This window comes from Erythranthe guttata, chromosome 14 (genome assembly GCF_056151865.1).
Source record: "Erythranthe guttata isolate IM_541 chromosome 14, IM_541, whole genome shotgun sequence".
Taxonomy (NCBI): Eukaryota; Viridiplantae; Streptophyta; class Magnoliopsida; order Lamiales; family Phrymaceae; genus Erythranthe; species Erythranthe guttata.
The window spans coordinates 20,337,015-20,354,508 of record NC_142546.1 but is presented as its reverse complement, the minus strand read 5'-3'; the positions used below and the strand labels follow the sequence as shown (position 1 = coordinate 20,354,508).

Below are 17,494 nucleotides of genomic sequence, written 5' to 3'. Positions count from 1 at the left end.
AAAATTGTCAAAATGAATACATATTTGTAAAATAAATTTTTGTTAATATATATTGTAACAAATAGAAAAATAATATTCAATTGTATCAGAATATGGAGAAGAAAGAAAGAATTTGGAGGGCCAAAACTCATATTTATATAAAATTATTGGAATATGTTTATTAAAAAAAAAAAGGTAAATTACAACCACCCCTATGTATGGTCAATTTACGAAAAAATCCCTCTTATTTGGATAATTACATTTACCCTCTTAACTATATTTTTTCTTACATCTCCACCCTTATGGTGTCATATTCAACATAATCATCTAGATTTTGTAGAATGTGCTCTAATTTGTACTCGTTTTATGTAAAAATACAGTTTCTGATGCACCACAATCTGATATATATAAGCCAAAAAAATACATATTATGATCATCTTGTTTCAAAAGTTTGAGTTTGAATGGGATAAAACAGGTACAAAAGTGATAATATTCCATATAATCTCGAAAATTACACTAAATTTGAAACCACAAGAGTGGACGTGTAAATAAATTTACACATGAGGACGGTGGTTATAATTATTATAGGGGCGAGAGCCCCCCTAGTCATCACTGTTGGTGATTAGGACAATGTTGTCGACTTTATTTATTTATTAATTTTTATATCCAAGTTGTCCACTTTTAATCATTATTAGTCAAAGTGGTTTTTCTACCATTTATCATGGCACTAATATCTTAATATACATAAGTAATCTAGCTATAGGTAGGTGATGTTTACTTAGATTTGTTTAAGTAGTTCAATTAACGGTATAAACCGTCACTATTAAATATAGAAAGTCACCTTATGAATAAATTAGTTGAGCTCATGCATACAAGTTTTGCTTATTATTAACAATCTAAACTAACCATTGTTTAACGATTTGTTTATGTGTGATATCAAGATTACATGCCCGTTTCCCATCATTCTTTGCACGTGTGGCATTCCAAAGGTCTTTTTTATTTATTTATTTACCTTATCTATTGTGCACTTTCACACACTAACGACTCAGAGTTTAAAGTCCGTGGGGCAGAATGTATTAAAAATAAATATGAGGGGGCCTGCTAATGTAATTATACATATTTTTTTTTTTATGATTTTATATAAAATAATAGGAATTTGAGAAATGAGAGTGGGTGATGACCCCCATTGACCTTATGCTTGTTCCGCCACTGCTTTCACGAAATTTCACTCTATCAGTCTTACAATATAACCTGCTTTAGAAAAATCATTTTTTCTTTCGTGTATGTTATCTATGACTTTACAATTTCATTAATACATGGGTGACATAATTTTTCAAATATACCCTTGTTAATTTTCTTCAATATTCTATTTTATCAACTCATATTTTTCGCGTATCATTGATGGACAAGCATAATTTAGTTTCGGGGGCGGGTTATGCATTACGCGACCATGTGTATTCTCTAATTGTAAAAGAAGATTATTGTCTTATAAGTGAGGAGATTAAAACTCAGAGTCTTTTGACATATATTAACTCTTTTTTTTCGATCGTGAGTTCACACTCTCTTAATCTGTCAACTAGGTCAATCCTTGTAGTTCAACGGAAAACAATTTCAAGAAATGACCTTTAAATCTTTGTGTATTGACATCTAATCGAAATTTTTATGTTTTGGGATTAAGAAGTGAAAGAAATCAATTTTTCTACGAATAGTAGTTAAATTGGCTTGTTACGATATCATACTACGGTAGCTACATCTGTAGATTTAGGGACTTTGAGAATATGCCTTAAAGACCAATGGTTAACGATGACTCTCGTAAGCGGTTAAATTATTATTATTATTATTATTATTATTATTGGTGGTGGTGGTGTTGTTGTTGTTGATTTATTTTATACGGACAATTAGTGAAAAACCTCCAACTCATTTACTTATATTAAGGTGGATATAACCTCATTTTCAATATTAGTGAGACCCCCTAATTAATTAATTAAATAAATATTTATTAAAATTTAAAGTAATCTCTCTAATTTACCCTTCTATCAATAATATATAATTTATTTTTTCCACATAAAAACCTAATCACATAAATTCATCGTCTCTTCTTCTATTTTCTCTTTTTTCCACAAATTTCGCCTCTCCACCTCCGCGCCGCCGCCGCCGCCAACGCCGCCCACTTCATCAAGGTCGGCATCATGGTATTAAAAATCTCATCTTCCTCCATTATTCCCTGCAAAAAAAAATTTCGTATTTTTTTTTCTCTTTTATTTTTAGCGTTAACCCCGCTGACGCCGACGCCACCGCCACCGCCATTTGTCCCCTCCACCTCCGCGCACACCGCCGCTCGGAGTAGACTTGCAGCCGTCAACAATTCTCAGATTTTCAGGATCCAACTTGGACGAATTCTCAACAAATTAATTAATGTAGGGCTAATTTCATATGAGTAGATCTGGGGGTCTGGATCTAATATGTTAAAAAAAAATAGTTGAAAACATCTCATTTGATGAAGATTGATCGCATTTACTGTTTTGAGTTGGATTTAGATAAATTTGGTTTGATTTGATTTGTTTTTCCCACCTATAGTTTTTACAACGATATACTTGTTTCCGTTACTTTGTAGTTGATTTCGGGTTTTGCTATTTTTTTTTTTTTAGTTGTTGTCGATAATTTTACAGTAGTTTTCGATAGTTTTATAATTGTTTTCAATATGTTGTGTTAGATTTATACAGTTGATAGTTGATTTCCATTTCTTTTATAGTTGATTTCGTTAATTTGTAGTTGTTTTTATTTTTTTGTAAATTTGCTATTTGTAAACCACTGTTTTTTATATAGTTGTTTTACAGTTTTCTAATAGTTGATTATGGTGAAAAAAACGAACAGTTGAAAAAAAATATTTGTTTTATAATAGTTGTTTTACAAGTTATAGTTGTTTTTTATTAAAAAAAAAAGGGGAAAAATAGTTGTTTTTGGAAAAAATAACTGAAAAATTAAAATTAAGAAAAATGAAATAAAACAAATCGAAATTATAGTTGTTTTCGGAAATATTATAGTTGGTTTCAGAATCTTTATAGTTGATTCCGAACAAAAAAACTGAACTTAAAAAAAATTAAAACAAAAATAAAATACTTTTTAAATAAAAAAATAAAAGAAATTTTTTAAGCTATTATCGTTAGTTTTTAAATAAAATAATAAGAAAAACGAAAATTTAAATTTATTTAAATTATATATAAAACAAATTAGGGTTTGCAGGTGGGAGTTTATGGAAAGATTTGGGAAGCGTTTTTTCGGGGATATAATCACACACGATTGCAGGGATCACAAATTTCCGGATTTCATGTGTGTGTCTTCCAAAAGGCTATTTTCGGGAATCATTAAAATAGTGGGTTTTCTACTATTATTAAAAATATGGCGGCTGGATTAGGGGTGTGAACGAGCCGAGCTCGGCTGTTTTGGCAGGCTCGAGCTCGAGCTCGAGCTCAATATTTTTTTTTTTTTTTTTTTTTTTTTGCTTTTTTTTTATTATTAATTTTTTATTAAAAAAATATTTATAGTATAATGAAAAAAATTATAAAATAAATAATAAACTGTAGTTATATATATTTTTAATTTTTTAATGTTATTTTATATTATTATTATAATATTTTATATTAATAATAATAATATATAATATATAAAATATAAAATGTAAAAAAAAAAAAAAAAAAACAAACACACCAGCTTTATATTTGGGCTCGAGCTCGAAAAACCCGAGCTCGAGTTCGAGCCTTTGTCGAGCCGGCTCGGCTCGTTTACCACCCCTAGGCTGGATCCCCGCTTATTAAAAAAACACTAGACAGAGTTATGGCTAATAGTCCCTATTTTATAATGAAGAAACTCACAGCCAACTACTTATATGTACTGGATAAATTTCGACTCGCATACAATAATTTACAAAGTACACTATAGATTTAAACTACACTAGACATAAATCATGTTACAAACAAATTTCTTTTTTTTTTTTTTTTTTAATTCGAGTAGAATGTAAGTTTCACATTTATATTTCATTAAAGACGAAATTGTACGGTTGACTGAACATGATGTGAAATATGCATGTAAAATAAGGAATTATCAAAATGATGTTCCCATTTTTTGGTGGATGTCCATTTTGTCTATTGAGGACAGGGGGACCCTAGGGCCTAGGGGTAATATGGTCAATGCGTAGTAAAATAGAAGGGCAAAACTGACATTTTAGTAGTGCTGATTGCTGAACAACCATAGCCTTTACATTTTGAACATGAGGAAAAAGAAAAAGGTGTGATGGATTTTTTTCAAAATTAGACATATACTTCTTATACACATGCAATGTTCGAACACAACCAACTTTTTTAATGTTTAATTTAATGTGGGACCAGCCCACTAGACTTAATCTAAGCCAACTTGTCCAAGCCTTTTTTCTTCAATATATTATTGTTATTATTATTATACATATAATTTGTTTGAATCATGTATTGAAGTCCTTCAAACTTGATGAAATACGTAAAATGATATAAACAGTTTATTCAAGTGATACATTTAGCCCACCTAATTGTCGGAAAAATTTCACAAAATAAAAATTGTAGTTTGTTAGTTTCTTACAAAATATAAGATAAGTTTCTTTTGTTGACATTGTATATCGAAGAAAAAAAAAAAAAAATTGAAATCTTGAATATGGACTCGACAAGTGATACATTCTATGAAATGATATAACATCATGCTTGTTTCTTTTCAGAACGAAGTTACGAGTTCTCAATTGGAACAATTGTTGTTAACATAAATTTGTATTACGATATTCTTTTTTATTTAATGTATATCCGGTCTTCGTAACGACAAAATTCTGGTCTTGTCACTGATTATAGTATATATTTTCGTAATTGAATTACTTGGAAATGAATGAGTTACAAGAATCCAGTCGCCCATTACAGTAACCCACTATTATATGTTATCCAAACATTATGTAGATCATGGAATATATTATTTATTGTTTTTTTCTACAAAATAGTGGAATAATAATTGGCTGCATATTAATTTTACCATAATAGTGGAATATTAAGGTTGTTCCTAATTTTAATGAGAGCCACAATATACAATGCTATTAAATGTTATGTCCATTAGGTACAAAATATTATTGAGGGGTAGTTAAATGTCCTGAATATACACACAAATTATGTGTCAATTTTCTATTAGTAATAAATATTCCCTCTGTTTCTAAATAAGTGTCTCTTTTCACTTTTCACAAATATTAAGAAACGCAATAAATATATCTTAATTTAAGAAAAATCATATAGAAATGACTAAAACAACATTTATTATATAATGATTTATACGAGAAAAATAATGATTAGAGTTTCATTAATAAGGTTAAAACAAAAAAAATACATTTAATGCAGTATTGGAAATCTGAAGTGACAGATAATATAGAATAAAAATATTTAAAAAAAAAGACAATTATTATAGAACAGAGGGAGTAATTGATACCGTTACTGAACAGACCCTTCATTTTCTCTCAACATTTGGATTTGAATTGGAGAAGAAACAAATTGTTCACATGCTGTAGATTTCAATCCCACAACTCAAATATGGTTCCAGATAAGACTAGTGATTTAAAACTTATCGTCAAATCAATCAAACTCATTGAAATAATTAATAAAATTCAAAATCATTAGCTTCTAAACGTAAGTTTGAACGGTAAACGAATGCAGAATTTCTGTTAAACATATTCACCCGTAATACGAACTCTCGAGTCTCCGACGCACAAAATAAATCCCAAATAAGCAAAAACATTTTATAGGGGAAAAATCGATTTCATTATAGGTACAAACGAGTACATCACAACGTTGTTTCCACTTGCCACACCAAATACTCTTCTCATTCGTTCTCCACATCAAAAGTGAGCAAAATAAAATTAATATAAAAAAAAAAAAAAAAAAAAGGAAAACCGTATACAAAGAATTACACAATCAACCCAAATATTCCCTAGAAATTTCACACAAATATACAAGCATGCCTTGGAAAGAAAAAAAAGAATGAATTATGAAAAATAAAAGCCGCCACGAAAACCAAACAATAACACAATCCGTACCGAAACGAGGTCGTCATTGGGTAGTAGCATCAATTGGAGCACCAGTCCTAGCCTGTGAGATCCTGTTTGCATATATTGTCACCAGACGTAGTTGCGTGCTATTAAGCCCCTCCAGATATGGCAAAAATGCTTTCCCCAGCATTATGTATATGTCCACTAGACAGAAAACAACCGTCTGCAATCCAATGACAAATGCATGTCAATGAGATTAACTAATGCTTTTACGAGACTTTCTGTGTTTGTGTTTTATGGTTAACATAAGAAAAATATTGCAAACTAATGACATCAGTTTAGAAAGGCTAATGCTCAGGAGGAAAGGCATAGTACGTGTTAACCAAATAACATATTTTCAGAAGCAAACTAGAGATTCATTTTTCGGATTTTTATTTTATAGTTATTCTTTCATGAACAAGTATAGAAAAGTCATTGTCACCTTCCGAACATCTGCACTCTGGTTCCCAAATGCATCGAAGAGGGCAGGTAAAAATGAGGGCAGTTGAGACATGAGTTCCTCTTGGGAGAGCCTCCCAACAAGCTGCAAATAGAAAGAGTAATTTCCATATGATACTCAAAAGAAAAGGTTTAATAAAAAAATTAAAAAAAAAAATAAAAAAAAAATCAGACAAATATTTGTGTAATAGCCATTGATTAGGACACTTGCATAATATATACTCATCGAGAAGTGAAATTGGAGTGAAATGGTGTAGATCATAACAACAGAAATAGTAGAATGGTTGGTTAGTAACTTAGCACTTGGCATGATGATGACTATTCGACTAATCAGTTAAAAGATCAGTAGTGACTTCTGCAAATAAGATAGGCAGAGCTGAAGTTTGTGACTTGAAGAATTTTGAAGATTCTTGAAGACGTGACTACACAGTATTAACTAAAATAAAAGGATAAAATATACAACCCCCTTTTTGCAAAAAAGAAAAAAAATATCCAGATGGAAATTGGAAATCAGCCTTTTTTTTTATCTAAGAAGCATATAGATCCTCATAGTTTACCTTTGTCAAACAGTTTATGCACGTCACAAGAGTTTTTTCGTCTTCAGTTACAAGCAAAGGAACAATAACCTGCAAAGTCGAAGGATGAAATGTCAAGGCAAGTTATAATTCAAGGCTTGTGTTAAAATTGAAAAGCAGAACTGATACTTTGTGTTGGTTTGGAGCATTTCAGTGAATATGTTTTGGGAAAGTTGGAACGTCTGAAGAGTGAGATGTTAGGCTTTTTCCGGAAAAAAGACATTTTTACTGGATGGTGTGTTTACATAATGTAACAACTAGAACATATAAGACCTCAATTATAAGTTTGTATGGTGTCACATCAAGTTTTTCACTAAATATATAGAATGTATATGCATGTATCTTTGTACGTATAGTAACAAGAAAAGTTCCAATAGGTTTGGTGAAGAGAAAGATTCCTTGTGGAGTTAAATGGTCGGTTAGATTTATGGAAAAATGGGGAATAAAAAAAACTACCTCAAAATAAACCGAACTTAAAGATACATATCCAAATACATGCAGTATCTAGACATGTACATAAATAGTTTATAGCAGAACTTACGCTTAGACATCTAAATGGGTCATACTGAGACAACACTATAGTTAAGCAATGCTCTGCTTCATTGGACACCTGGAACCGGAAGTAAAAACCATAAGCCATAGAAGAAACAGTGATAAGAGAAGCAGATATAGCTTCAAGAAGACAGCTTACTTTCGGAACACTGTCCTTAGTCACATGAAGCAGCTTTTCGATGACAATCTCAACAGAATCCTCCATAGAATCCTTCTGGAGAAAAAGTAAGAGAATCTTACAAGGTCGAAAGACGTTGCTACGTAAAGGAGAACTTTAGCTTGCATAATTTGAAGTTTAGACATAGAGATGACAAACCTGATTCTTCAACATTTCAACAATCAGTGTCAGGGCCAGCTCGCGAATTGATGAATCAGCATCATCCAGCACTTCAAGTACTGCCGTCAATATCTGGTTGAAGTACTGAAATATGCCAAATATTAGTTATTAGATGCAAGATGATTTGCAACTTGACCAACTGTATAAAATACAATAATAAATTGAATAAGTACAACACAACTTTCTGCATAAAAAAGGAAGTAATAGTACCAAAAACCCCACCCCAAAAAATAGAGAATCAAATTTGGAAAGAATGAGCAATAGACAGTTATCACATCGAAAATGAATTAAACATTGGAGATTGATCAAATATGCTGAGACGATGCAGGTTTGAGGTTCACTGAAGAGGTAAGTAAGTTAACAAAGAGAAGTTGCAAGACTTATGAATAAGTTTCGAACTTGGTTTCATCCTTCCCAGACTCAACAATGATGAAGGCCAAGAAATATGAATCCAAAAGCAAATTTCTTTCAAGCAGTCGTGGCGTTAAGCATTAATTCTCATACCTTGCTCCAAACAGAGTGATCACTGGATACTGAAACTTCAACCAACTGCTGAAGTGCACCACGTTTGTCTGCTGCAGGACTTTCATCATTCCCGTTACAAATCTACAGAGAAGTAGGCAAAAAGCAAAAGAAAAGGTAAGAAATGAAATAGATAGAAGACTTCCAGATCAACATTCAGTCATTTTCTTTCAACTATAGCTAAGAATGACGTTTAGATAATGCTGATTAACATGAAGAGGAGTCATGGGCGTAAAATGTCAACCAATAGCAGCATTCAAAAAATTACAAGTAGATTAAAAACTCACCAAATGAAGAATCTGGGGAATACTTGGTCCAGTTGCCGTAACAGAATTCAACTTCAAAGAAGGGAGGTTAGGATAACTTGGTGCCGTTTCAGATGAAGGCTCAGTGTCAACCCCAAAGTCAGCAGACTTTTGTAGATGGTCAGATCCATTCAGCCCACTAATGTCCATATGCGGTGTCGAAGAAAACTCCGCATTAGGACGGGTATCTGTCGCCCAAGATTTAATATTATCACCAGATGTATCGGATGCATACTTCAAACTATTGTAATTTGACGTATGAATATCAGTGTCAGAACTAGCTTCAACTGCATGATGCAAATTCTCAGTATCATCCGATTTCAAATTGCCAAAAGAACTTGTGTTATAGGATCCATCTTGAACGGAGCTCCACTTCCTACCACCATCACTATCGAGAGAACCTGACGAATACCTTCCAAACATCTGGGTCTTCTTGGACGATACAATATATCCCTCTTCAGAGGATGTACCAACCATGTCAGATGGATCGTACGAGGACTTGCCACGTCTCTCTTTCTTGCTTTGCAGAAAGTTCATCAAGTCTACTTCTATGCGAGGAGTATACTGCTTCAAGGCTCGTCTCAAAGAATTCTGCTCTTCAACGGATAAGCTAAGAATAAAATTCAGTACTGCCACCGAGTCATAATGAGTATAAACAGATATTATGCATGTTATAGCTGCTTCTTTTAGTTTTGTATTTTTGTCATGGACCAACGGAGTCAATTTTGCAAGCCATAGCTTAAGGATGCCACTATTGGCAGAACCTTCAGAATTTGATGCATGCTTGTTAAATGAAATTATTGAAAACTCGATAACAGCCAATTTTGCCTTGGGAGAACGCTGTTCGTCCAATGACCGCAGCAAAGCAGGCAAAAGAGAATCAGTACCATATGTTTTGCCAACAATATCCAACGTGGTTGAGCAAGGTTGCCTCACTAATTCCTTTGGATCTATTAACCGAGAAAAAACATGAGGTAGAATCCTTTCCATGTAACTTTCAAATGGCTTTCTGCAAGCTGGAATAAGATCTGCAAGAGTTGAAAGGGCTGCCTGTGCCACTTTATGATGGGGATCGTCCAAATGCTGGAAAAACAGCTTCATGACCTTCTCAAAACTCTGCACTATTTCTTGAATGCCTCTGGGTCCTTGCTGTAGCAGAGAACGAATATAACTAAATGCAGCCACCCGAGCGTTCCAATCTGAACTAGAACTGAGACCCTCACCTAGAGCATCAGTAAGAGAAGCTGGAGTGTCCGAATAACTTGATACATCTCCCAGTGACAGCTGGCTCTCATCAAAGCTCCTCCTCCTTCCAGCGGACATTCGTCCAGCTGTGTTCTTCCTTAGAAGAGGACGCTGAAAATTCGGTACATAGTTACTCTGCGAATCCCTATAATTATTATCTTTATATGGTGTGTCTATGTATTGCCTATCAACCTGGGAGTTCATATATCGCCTTGATTCCCTGAAATCAGTATTTTCCTCAATGAATCCTCTATCTTGTAGCTTTTCAGAAGCTCTCTTGGCTGAGTAAGAAGAATGTGCTGACGGATGTTCACTTCCCATACTATTATGATACGATAATTTACCCGACTCTTTAGAAGCCTGAATTTGTGTGATGATATCGGACAACACCAAGCCGCCATTCCGATTGTTGCTTTTAGAAATACCAGATACTCTATCAATTAAAGCATTTGCAAGACTATTTGAAGCTGGAACAGCAAGGGGGTATGGTGGATCACGAGATGATGGCGGGTCAACTCCTGCACTAGGCGCAATTATAAAAGAAGTCAGCCATTCAGATGAGATTCAATATAATTAGAATTAGCCATTCACAAGTGATTCAAGATGCTAAGAGTGAGTCAATTTATTGACAATGGCTAACAGCAGAATTGTAAATCACTCTAAAAATAAAGAGAATCAGTTTTGGTAGCAGGATCTAATTACATGTTGAAAGGAAGAAAATAGTAGAAAAGTAAGTTCCAAATAAATACCTAGGTCCAAACTGGAGGACCGGTTTCTCTCTGACATATCCAAACCCCTCAGCATACTTTCTATAGCAGTAACCTTCTGTTTGCTCGAGTGTAACACACTTTCCAGACTACGTTCAGAGCCCTTACTCACAGACTTTGCCTGTGAGAATAATAGTCCAGAAGTAAGGGATGTCCCTGAAGGTAAACTACCACTTCTATCCATAGCAACTATAGCAGAAGTCCCATAACCAGGTATACTTGAAGGTGCAGATGTCTGAGAGGTGAATGACATGTTTGAACTTCTATCGCGAATGGAAGGAGAAGCATGTCTTCTATGCATTCCTCCATCTTCATCGTTAATTACCTAGCCAAATATTCATTTAAGCTCATAGTTTACATTAATTGAAGGGACAGCGTAAAAGTGAAACAATGAATTTACCCTTTGAACAACGGGATCAAAGGACGAAAACAGTCGTCGAGAGCGATCAGGCCAGGTTTTTGCAAACATTCTATAACAAGTCCTTGCAGTAGATCGTACCTGTTCAGTTTAATGTTTCAAGTTGAGGACAGTGCTACAGCTCGAGGAAAAAGGATAGTAGAATGTGTGTGCAGGTATGGCATACATGAGATACAAATGAGGCCCAAGTACTGATTAAACTATGACAATGGATAACAGAATAGGAAGCAGCCTTCCATCCATACAAAACAATGAGGCCCAAGTACTGATTAAACTATGGCAATGGATAACAGAATAGGAAGCAGCCTTCCATCCATACAAAACAAAAGATGTAAAGGACACAATGTCTGTACCTCACTCATTGCATCAGCCACACAGCATCTTATAAGGTCTTCATAGATATCAGCCGATCGTTGTATTTCAGGAGCATCAGCCCAATATTCAAGGATTACAAGTGCATACTCGCAGCACCTAATTTAGGAGATAGAAAGATTAATAAAACCACAAGGAACAGTAGGCGAAGGGGATTAGAGAACAGTAGAATCGTACCTTGCACGTAGTATAGCATTGCGGTCCTTCTTCGCACAGTCAACAATTCGAGGAAGTACACGCGGAACTTTGCAATTGCGTAACATCTAAATATCAAAATTATGTCAAACGACAGAAGGAAATACAAAATGAAGACAAGGTCAAGATAACAAAAAAATTACCGTCTTTATGCAGTTATCAGCAGATTCTGCAATCACAAGGACTGTTATCACAACAAGCTTGAAAAGGACCTAAGTTGCATAGCACAAAGTGAGAGATGATGATAATTATCTTAGCCAGCAGTAACTACAGACAAGAACTGTACTCACCGGAATAAACATCTCAGCACATGTCTCAAAGTCTCCCAATAGATCTGTCGATAAGAAGCTTACCAAATGGCATGCCTAGGAAAGAAAGCGAAAGTAAGAAAAACAAATAGAGAACTCCAGCACAGTAATAAGCGAATTAAAAATTTGAGGTATATTTAATTTCGGAAGAGTGAATTAGTTGATCATCCAACAAGTAGGAGCTTCAACACCAAAAAAAGAAACATGTATATTTTCATTATTCGCCGATCCTCACAAGAATATATAACGAGACCTTCATAAAGATTAACCTTCAAGTATATGGTAAACAAACACAGTAACATTATTGTAACACAACACTGTCTACACTTAAGCAGGGTTCACCGGCATGCAAATACTAACATCTCAGCTATAAATTTCATTAGTAAAGCTAATACAGAAAAATGCTTATTAAAAATTACGAAAGAAACTTGATTCCTGTCTTTTTACTATAATATAAAAATATAAATGAGAATACGCTCAGAGAGGAGATAGTTATGCAGTCACTTATGGTCATACCTGCTTCACGATGCTAGATCGCCGATCAGACAGTTGTGTGCTCAAAGGATTAATCAGTTGCTTAAGAAGTCCACGGAAGCAAGGATAATCAACTGCGCCTGAATGATTGAACTAGAAGTAATAAATATTTTTTCTTCGTGGTCACAGTTTATTAAAAAAATAGATTGCGTAATTTACTATAGCAGGAAATATGCACTTCTACCAGCCAACATGGAATATAAAATTCTGTTTTACAATGCATTATCAGAGTGGAATCTCAAATATGTCTTGTAGTAAAAGATAAAGGCAGATAACATGATATTTTAAACGGAATTCGCAAGCAGGACTGTTTTGTAAGTAGTTAACAAACCTCCAATAACAAGGCCTTCAACTCTCTGCATGGCTGCGATACGGATAGACCAATCTTTCTCAGGCACAAGAATGGTGGCGATCTTCTCGAATTCCCTAATAAGCTCTTTCTCTGAATACACTTTAATTGGTTCAACAGGTTTTTCTGTGACATCACCATCTGCTGCTCAGAGTCAAAGGACAAGAGTCATCAAATGTTGATGCCAAAAAAAAAATGAATATTGTCTATATGCTATGAAATGTATATGGAAATGAAAGTGGACTGGAATTCCTGTGTAATTGAAATTCCTCCTTTAATAATCGTTCATTTACTATACAAACGACCTATATTATGATTCTATGTCGGTGATGTCAACAGGTAACTAACCAAATACTATTTTTATAGAAGGTTTAACCAGATTTGATGCTAGGATGTGATACATAATAAAATACAGCTATTGCATCCAGCATCTCTACTAACCTCCAAAAAGAGAAACCTCGCGTGTGGAGCTTTTTGCCTTGGGGCTGCTTTTCTTTGAATTGTGGATAGGCTTAGTCTCATTAGATGAGTAATTGCTTGCAATAGCATCCGAAGAGTGAACCTTCGGCTCAATTTTTTCTAATCTGGCATTAATATCTTTTAACTGCATCCATTAACATGAGAAATAATACTTGAGATATAATCCAATCATCTACATATCTTTTACGCACAAAAACGCATTGGAGAACTTTAAAAAGTGGGTTAACAGCCAAGAACTCTTTCTTCTATATTTATTTATTAGCACTTAATTTCATAAATATGCAAGATAAGTGACATGAGTACCATTGCTGTTGGTAAATGATTTCGGTGCAGTTCTTCAAGGAATTGAGGGCCAGCCTGAGTATACATCTCCTGAGGGGGGAAAAAAAGGATTGTCAAAGCAAGAGAAAACTTTATTTGTGGGTAACATGTTCATTATCAATATGAGATAATTCTTAAGCGATAAACCAGATATATCATTAACGGGAAAAAAGTATGCACCATTAACTCTTTCTCAAACAAGGAATTTCAAAAAAACATATGTTGCAGTATCGATGTTTGAATGCTATGTCAATTTCACATCCAACAACATTAGTATGCAGTCACAAGTTTGGTCGCCTTTCAATAACGTAAAGCATCAATTTAAAAGGAATGCGGCAATTTTGCTAAATGCCCAGCAGCACCCAATTCAAACCAGAAAAACATTAGCGATTACATCAAAGCTAAACAAATTCATTATCGAGCCACGCAACATGAAATTACAATGCCAAACATCAATAGTGACCATTGTGATGTAGGTAGAAAACAATCTATCACAGATTTTGCTAACCTCAATACATGAAGTAGCGGCTTCCCTCACACCATGGTTTGGATCATTTAACATCTGCAAAATCTGATCCATGAAGACAACACATGAGGCCACAAAGTCATTCAACCACGAATTCCTACACCTAAACCATGAACTGGCATCACTATAAACAAATAAAATCAACATACAGGTGGAAGAATGGCACGTTGAAGAGGTAGTTCTGTAGATGCAAACAGACCAATAGACGATGTGACAGTACGAGCGAATTCTTCTCGGACTCTCCAGCTTCTGTGCATCCAAGCATAAGATCCCGCTCTTTCAACTATGATTGTTGGTGAAGACACCTACAGCAAAATCAATATTTTCAATTTCGACCATGAACCTTATAAAATGTATGAACCACCAAATTCCATTTTAAATAACATACTAGATGCCCAGTAGAATCATAAACTAAAATCTGGTTTGACATGTAAACATTCATGAACTCATTACAAGGAACTTTTTTAAGTGTCTGATATGCCATTGTCTTCAGATCGCTACAAATGCATGGAATCAGACTCTGATTTAGGAACAGCCATTAATAGATAATATTCAGAATTAGAGTGTGGAAAAAACAGAAAATTGAATTAACAATACAACACTCTACTTATGAACCTTGAAAATGATTAACACCTCTTGAGCAATAGCTAAATGATTAGAACACCTATTGAGTAATACTTTTTCTAGGATAAAAACACCTGTGAAGATAATGTGTCAGTCTTAGCAGGATGAATAGAAAACTTCACCCGTGTGTGAGTAAGAGTACCCTTGCAGCGTTGTTCGGGTAGGCTACGAAGTGGAAGTTCAGTACATGGTAATAATGATAAAAGTAACGTTACTTTTTAAAGTGCACCACATTTTGAGGGGAGGATCAAAGGGATGAAATGTTACAAATTCTGTTAGATGAGCTCAATAAGATCAAAGAGTACAAAAAGTACACTTCCTCAAAATAAATTGTACCTTTAACCTCCCACCTATTCCCATTACTTTTCATAACCCTAATGTAGCCTAAAAGACATAAATGTATTATATAGTCATTGGAGAATGAGTTATACATAAACAAAAACGGTTCGAGTCACAAGCATAGTCATTGATTGGAAGAATACGAAGAGGAATCACTTCACAACTCAAAACCAAAAGAAAAGGCATAATGTCTGAATATAATGCTCTTCCCATTAGAGGTTTTGACGAACTTTCTAAATGTGCAAGACAAGACTAAAAGAACTCTTGCCAGCTATAGTTTATGTTACTCAAATAGTGATGAAAGTTACTTATAGTTTGCATGCCACTTTAAATCCTGGAAATGGCACTACGCACTGCTAAAGTAGATCACTGTACAAAATGAAGTGAATACAAATCGAAGCTGCATGAATGAAAGGAATATACAATCTCTTTGATGTGTTGGCCGGCCTCCTCAAATTGTATATACCTTCCTCCTATAGAACTCTATTCAACAAGAAAAATAAATCCCACAATGGGCTATGAGGACTTAAATCAATTCAATTCAATTCCAACTATTTCGAAAAGAAAATAAAAATACTGTCACAAAAGTTTAAGAAACACGCCGCACAGTCATCACACTTCGATTTTCATCACCCAAGCAAATCTAAGCAATTAAAATAAAATTTAATCCTCCAGAAGCAAATTTGAAGACAAGGCTTGGGTGAGAACAATTTACACCAGAAGAATCGGAAGAAAAAGAATCAGGGCAAAAAAGCGTCAAATGCGCAGAATGAATTCACAGTACATATGCGCACAAACAATTGCAGGGCCGTACCTCCATCAGAGTAAGCAGCAGCCTTCTCGCGGCATCCCTAACCGGTTGCTTGCCATCGCCCAATCTCTCAACCACAGCGGGGACCAGCGCATTGAAGTGAAGCTTAAAGTGTTCGCCGGAGAGCACCGCGGCGGAGGCGAGCGCCTGCAGCGCGCCCTGCGCCACTCGGAAGTTGTTGTCCTTCAAGAGATCTAGGCAAACGTCGACGAGTGACGTCACTTCCGGCGGGGACATGGTCTTTCTAGAAGCTTCTAGGAGTTGGTGGAGGCGCTCGACTCCGGCCATCCGCTCCTTCGTGTCCTTGGCACGCGCCAACTCTAAAGCCTCCTCCATGGCGGCGGCGGTAGGGGTATTTCGGAGATTTACGGGGAACGATCTGTCGCTATGAGGATCTGATCTGCGGGGGGTGGGGGGAAAAAAGTGAAGTGTGAGAGTGTGTAAGAGAGAGAGAGAGAAGAGAGAGAAAGAGGAGAGAGAGAGAGAGAGAGGTTTTGCTAGATTGACGGGAAGGTGGATAAAAAAAATTGATGTGTCTAATCAAATACAAAACTAAATATTAATATCTATATATCTATTGATATAAAAATGCTAAAATATTGTTAAAAATCATTTTAAAAAGTCAAAATTTCAACTCCTTCCTTTTCAAACTAAATTCAAACAAGAGTTTTCCTTTTTTTTTTCTTATAATTAAATCATATTACAAATTGAAGGTAAATTTTGTAGATCATACACTTTGTAAGTTGCACTATAGATCATAGGTTAAAACAATCACACATGTACATGTAAAAGTGTTATACCTGAATGGTGAAATTGCAGCTGATGAAGTTCATCGTGTGTAGGAAATAGTGAGGAGAGATCGTATTTAGACTTTAAACATTGATTAGCGATTAAGACTAAAATAATATATACACGCGAGGCTGGTCTAATTGGTGAAGTAAAGAGAGTGTGATATCTAATGATCTGAGTTCGAGAGGACTTGTGAAATATGGTTTGTGTGTTATGCGTACGAGAATGGAGTTTCACGCAGTGCAAACATTGGTAGATTGAATTCGGTTAATCGTTGAATTGAATATTAATAATGTTCACCAAAAATCTAAAATAAATTTAAAAAAAAAAACATATTCCACTCGAGTCAATTTACATGTTTTGCATTTTGTAATTGATTTAGTGTGAATTTGTTTAGCTTTTTAACCCCATCCGCCCGTGGACTATTGCCATTCTCTTGTTTCTTCATTTAAAATTTGTTTATTTATTTTCTCATTCAACATATTCCAATTTAATTTGCCAATTAGGGCAATATATATGTTCGAAATTGTAAAGCATGGGAAAAAAATGATTGGTTGTGAATATAAGAGGAGAAGTATATTGTATTATGTATACATATAACATAC

At 34.6% G+C, this 17,494-nt stretch overlaps 1 protein-coding gene across 2 annotated transcripts; it reads right to left on the bottom strand.

Moving 5' to 3' along the window:
• Nucleotides 1-5,771: 5,771 nt before the first annotated feature.
• Nucleotides 5,772-16,661, bottom strand: CLASP (CLIP-associated protein). 2 transcript variants are annotated; one of them, XM_012973501.2, is made up of 21 exons: nt 16,104-16,661; nt 14,476-14,631; nt 14,309-14,371; nt 13,783-13,851; nt 13,441-13,603; nt 12,982-13,143; nt 12,633-12,730; nt 12,099-12,173; nt 11,952-12,020; nt 11,791-11,876; nt 11,595-11,712; nt 11,224-11,322; nt 10,806-11,148; nt 8,794-10,574; nt 8,489-8,590; nt 7,964-8,068; nt 7,787-7,861; nt 7,637-7,705; nt 7,078-7,146; nt 6,504-6,605; nt 5,772-6,245 (listed from the first exon to the last, which is right to left on the bottom strand). In XM_012973501.2, exons 1-21 carry the CDS (start codon nt 16,434-16,436, stop codon nt 6,084-6,086), a joined length of 4,299 nt encoding a protein of 1,432 aa, XP_012828955.2. In that variant the 5' UTR covers nt 16,437-16,661; the 3' UTR covers nt 5,772-6,083. The 2 variants fall into 2 exon arrangements, with proteins under 2 accessions (XP_012828955.2, XP_012828957.2); XM_012973503.2 differs by having other exon boundaries at nt 12,982-13,140; nt 16,104-16,636.
• Nucleotides 16,662-17,494: the final 833 nt, after the last annotated feature.

Excerpts from the sequence above, each read along its gene's own strand:
- CLASP (XM_012973501.2), bottom strand. The coding sequence starts at position 16,436 with ATGGAGGAGGCTTTAGAGTTGGCGCGTGCCAAGGACACGAAGGAGCGG. Across the intron at positions 6,606-7,077 it reads GCATAAACTGTTTGACAAAG|CTTGTTGGGAGGCTCTCCCA; the intron begins GTAAACTATGAG and ends TTCTATTTGCAG. Across the intron at positions 6,246-6,503 it reads AGAGTGCAGATGTTCGGAAG|ACGGTTGTTTTCTGTCTAGT; the intron begins GTGACAATGACT and ends ATTGGATTGCAG.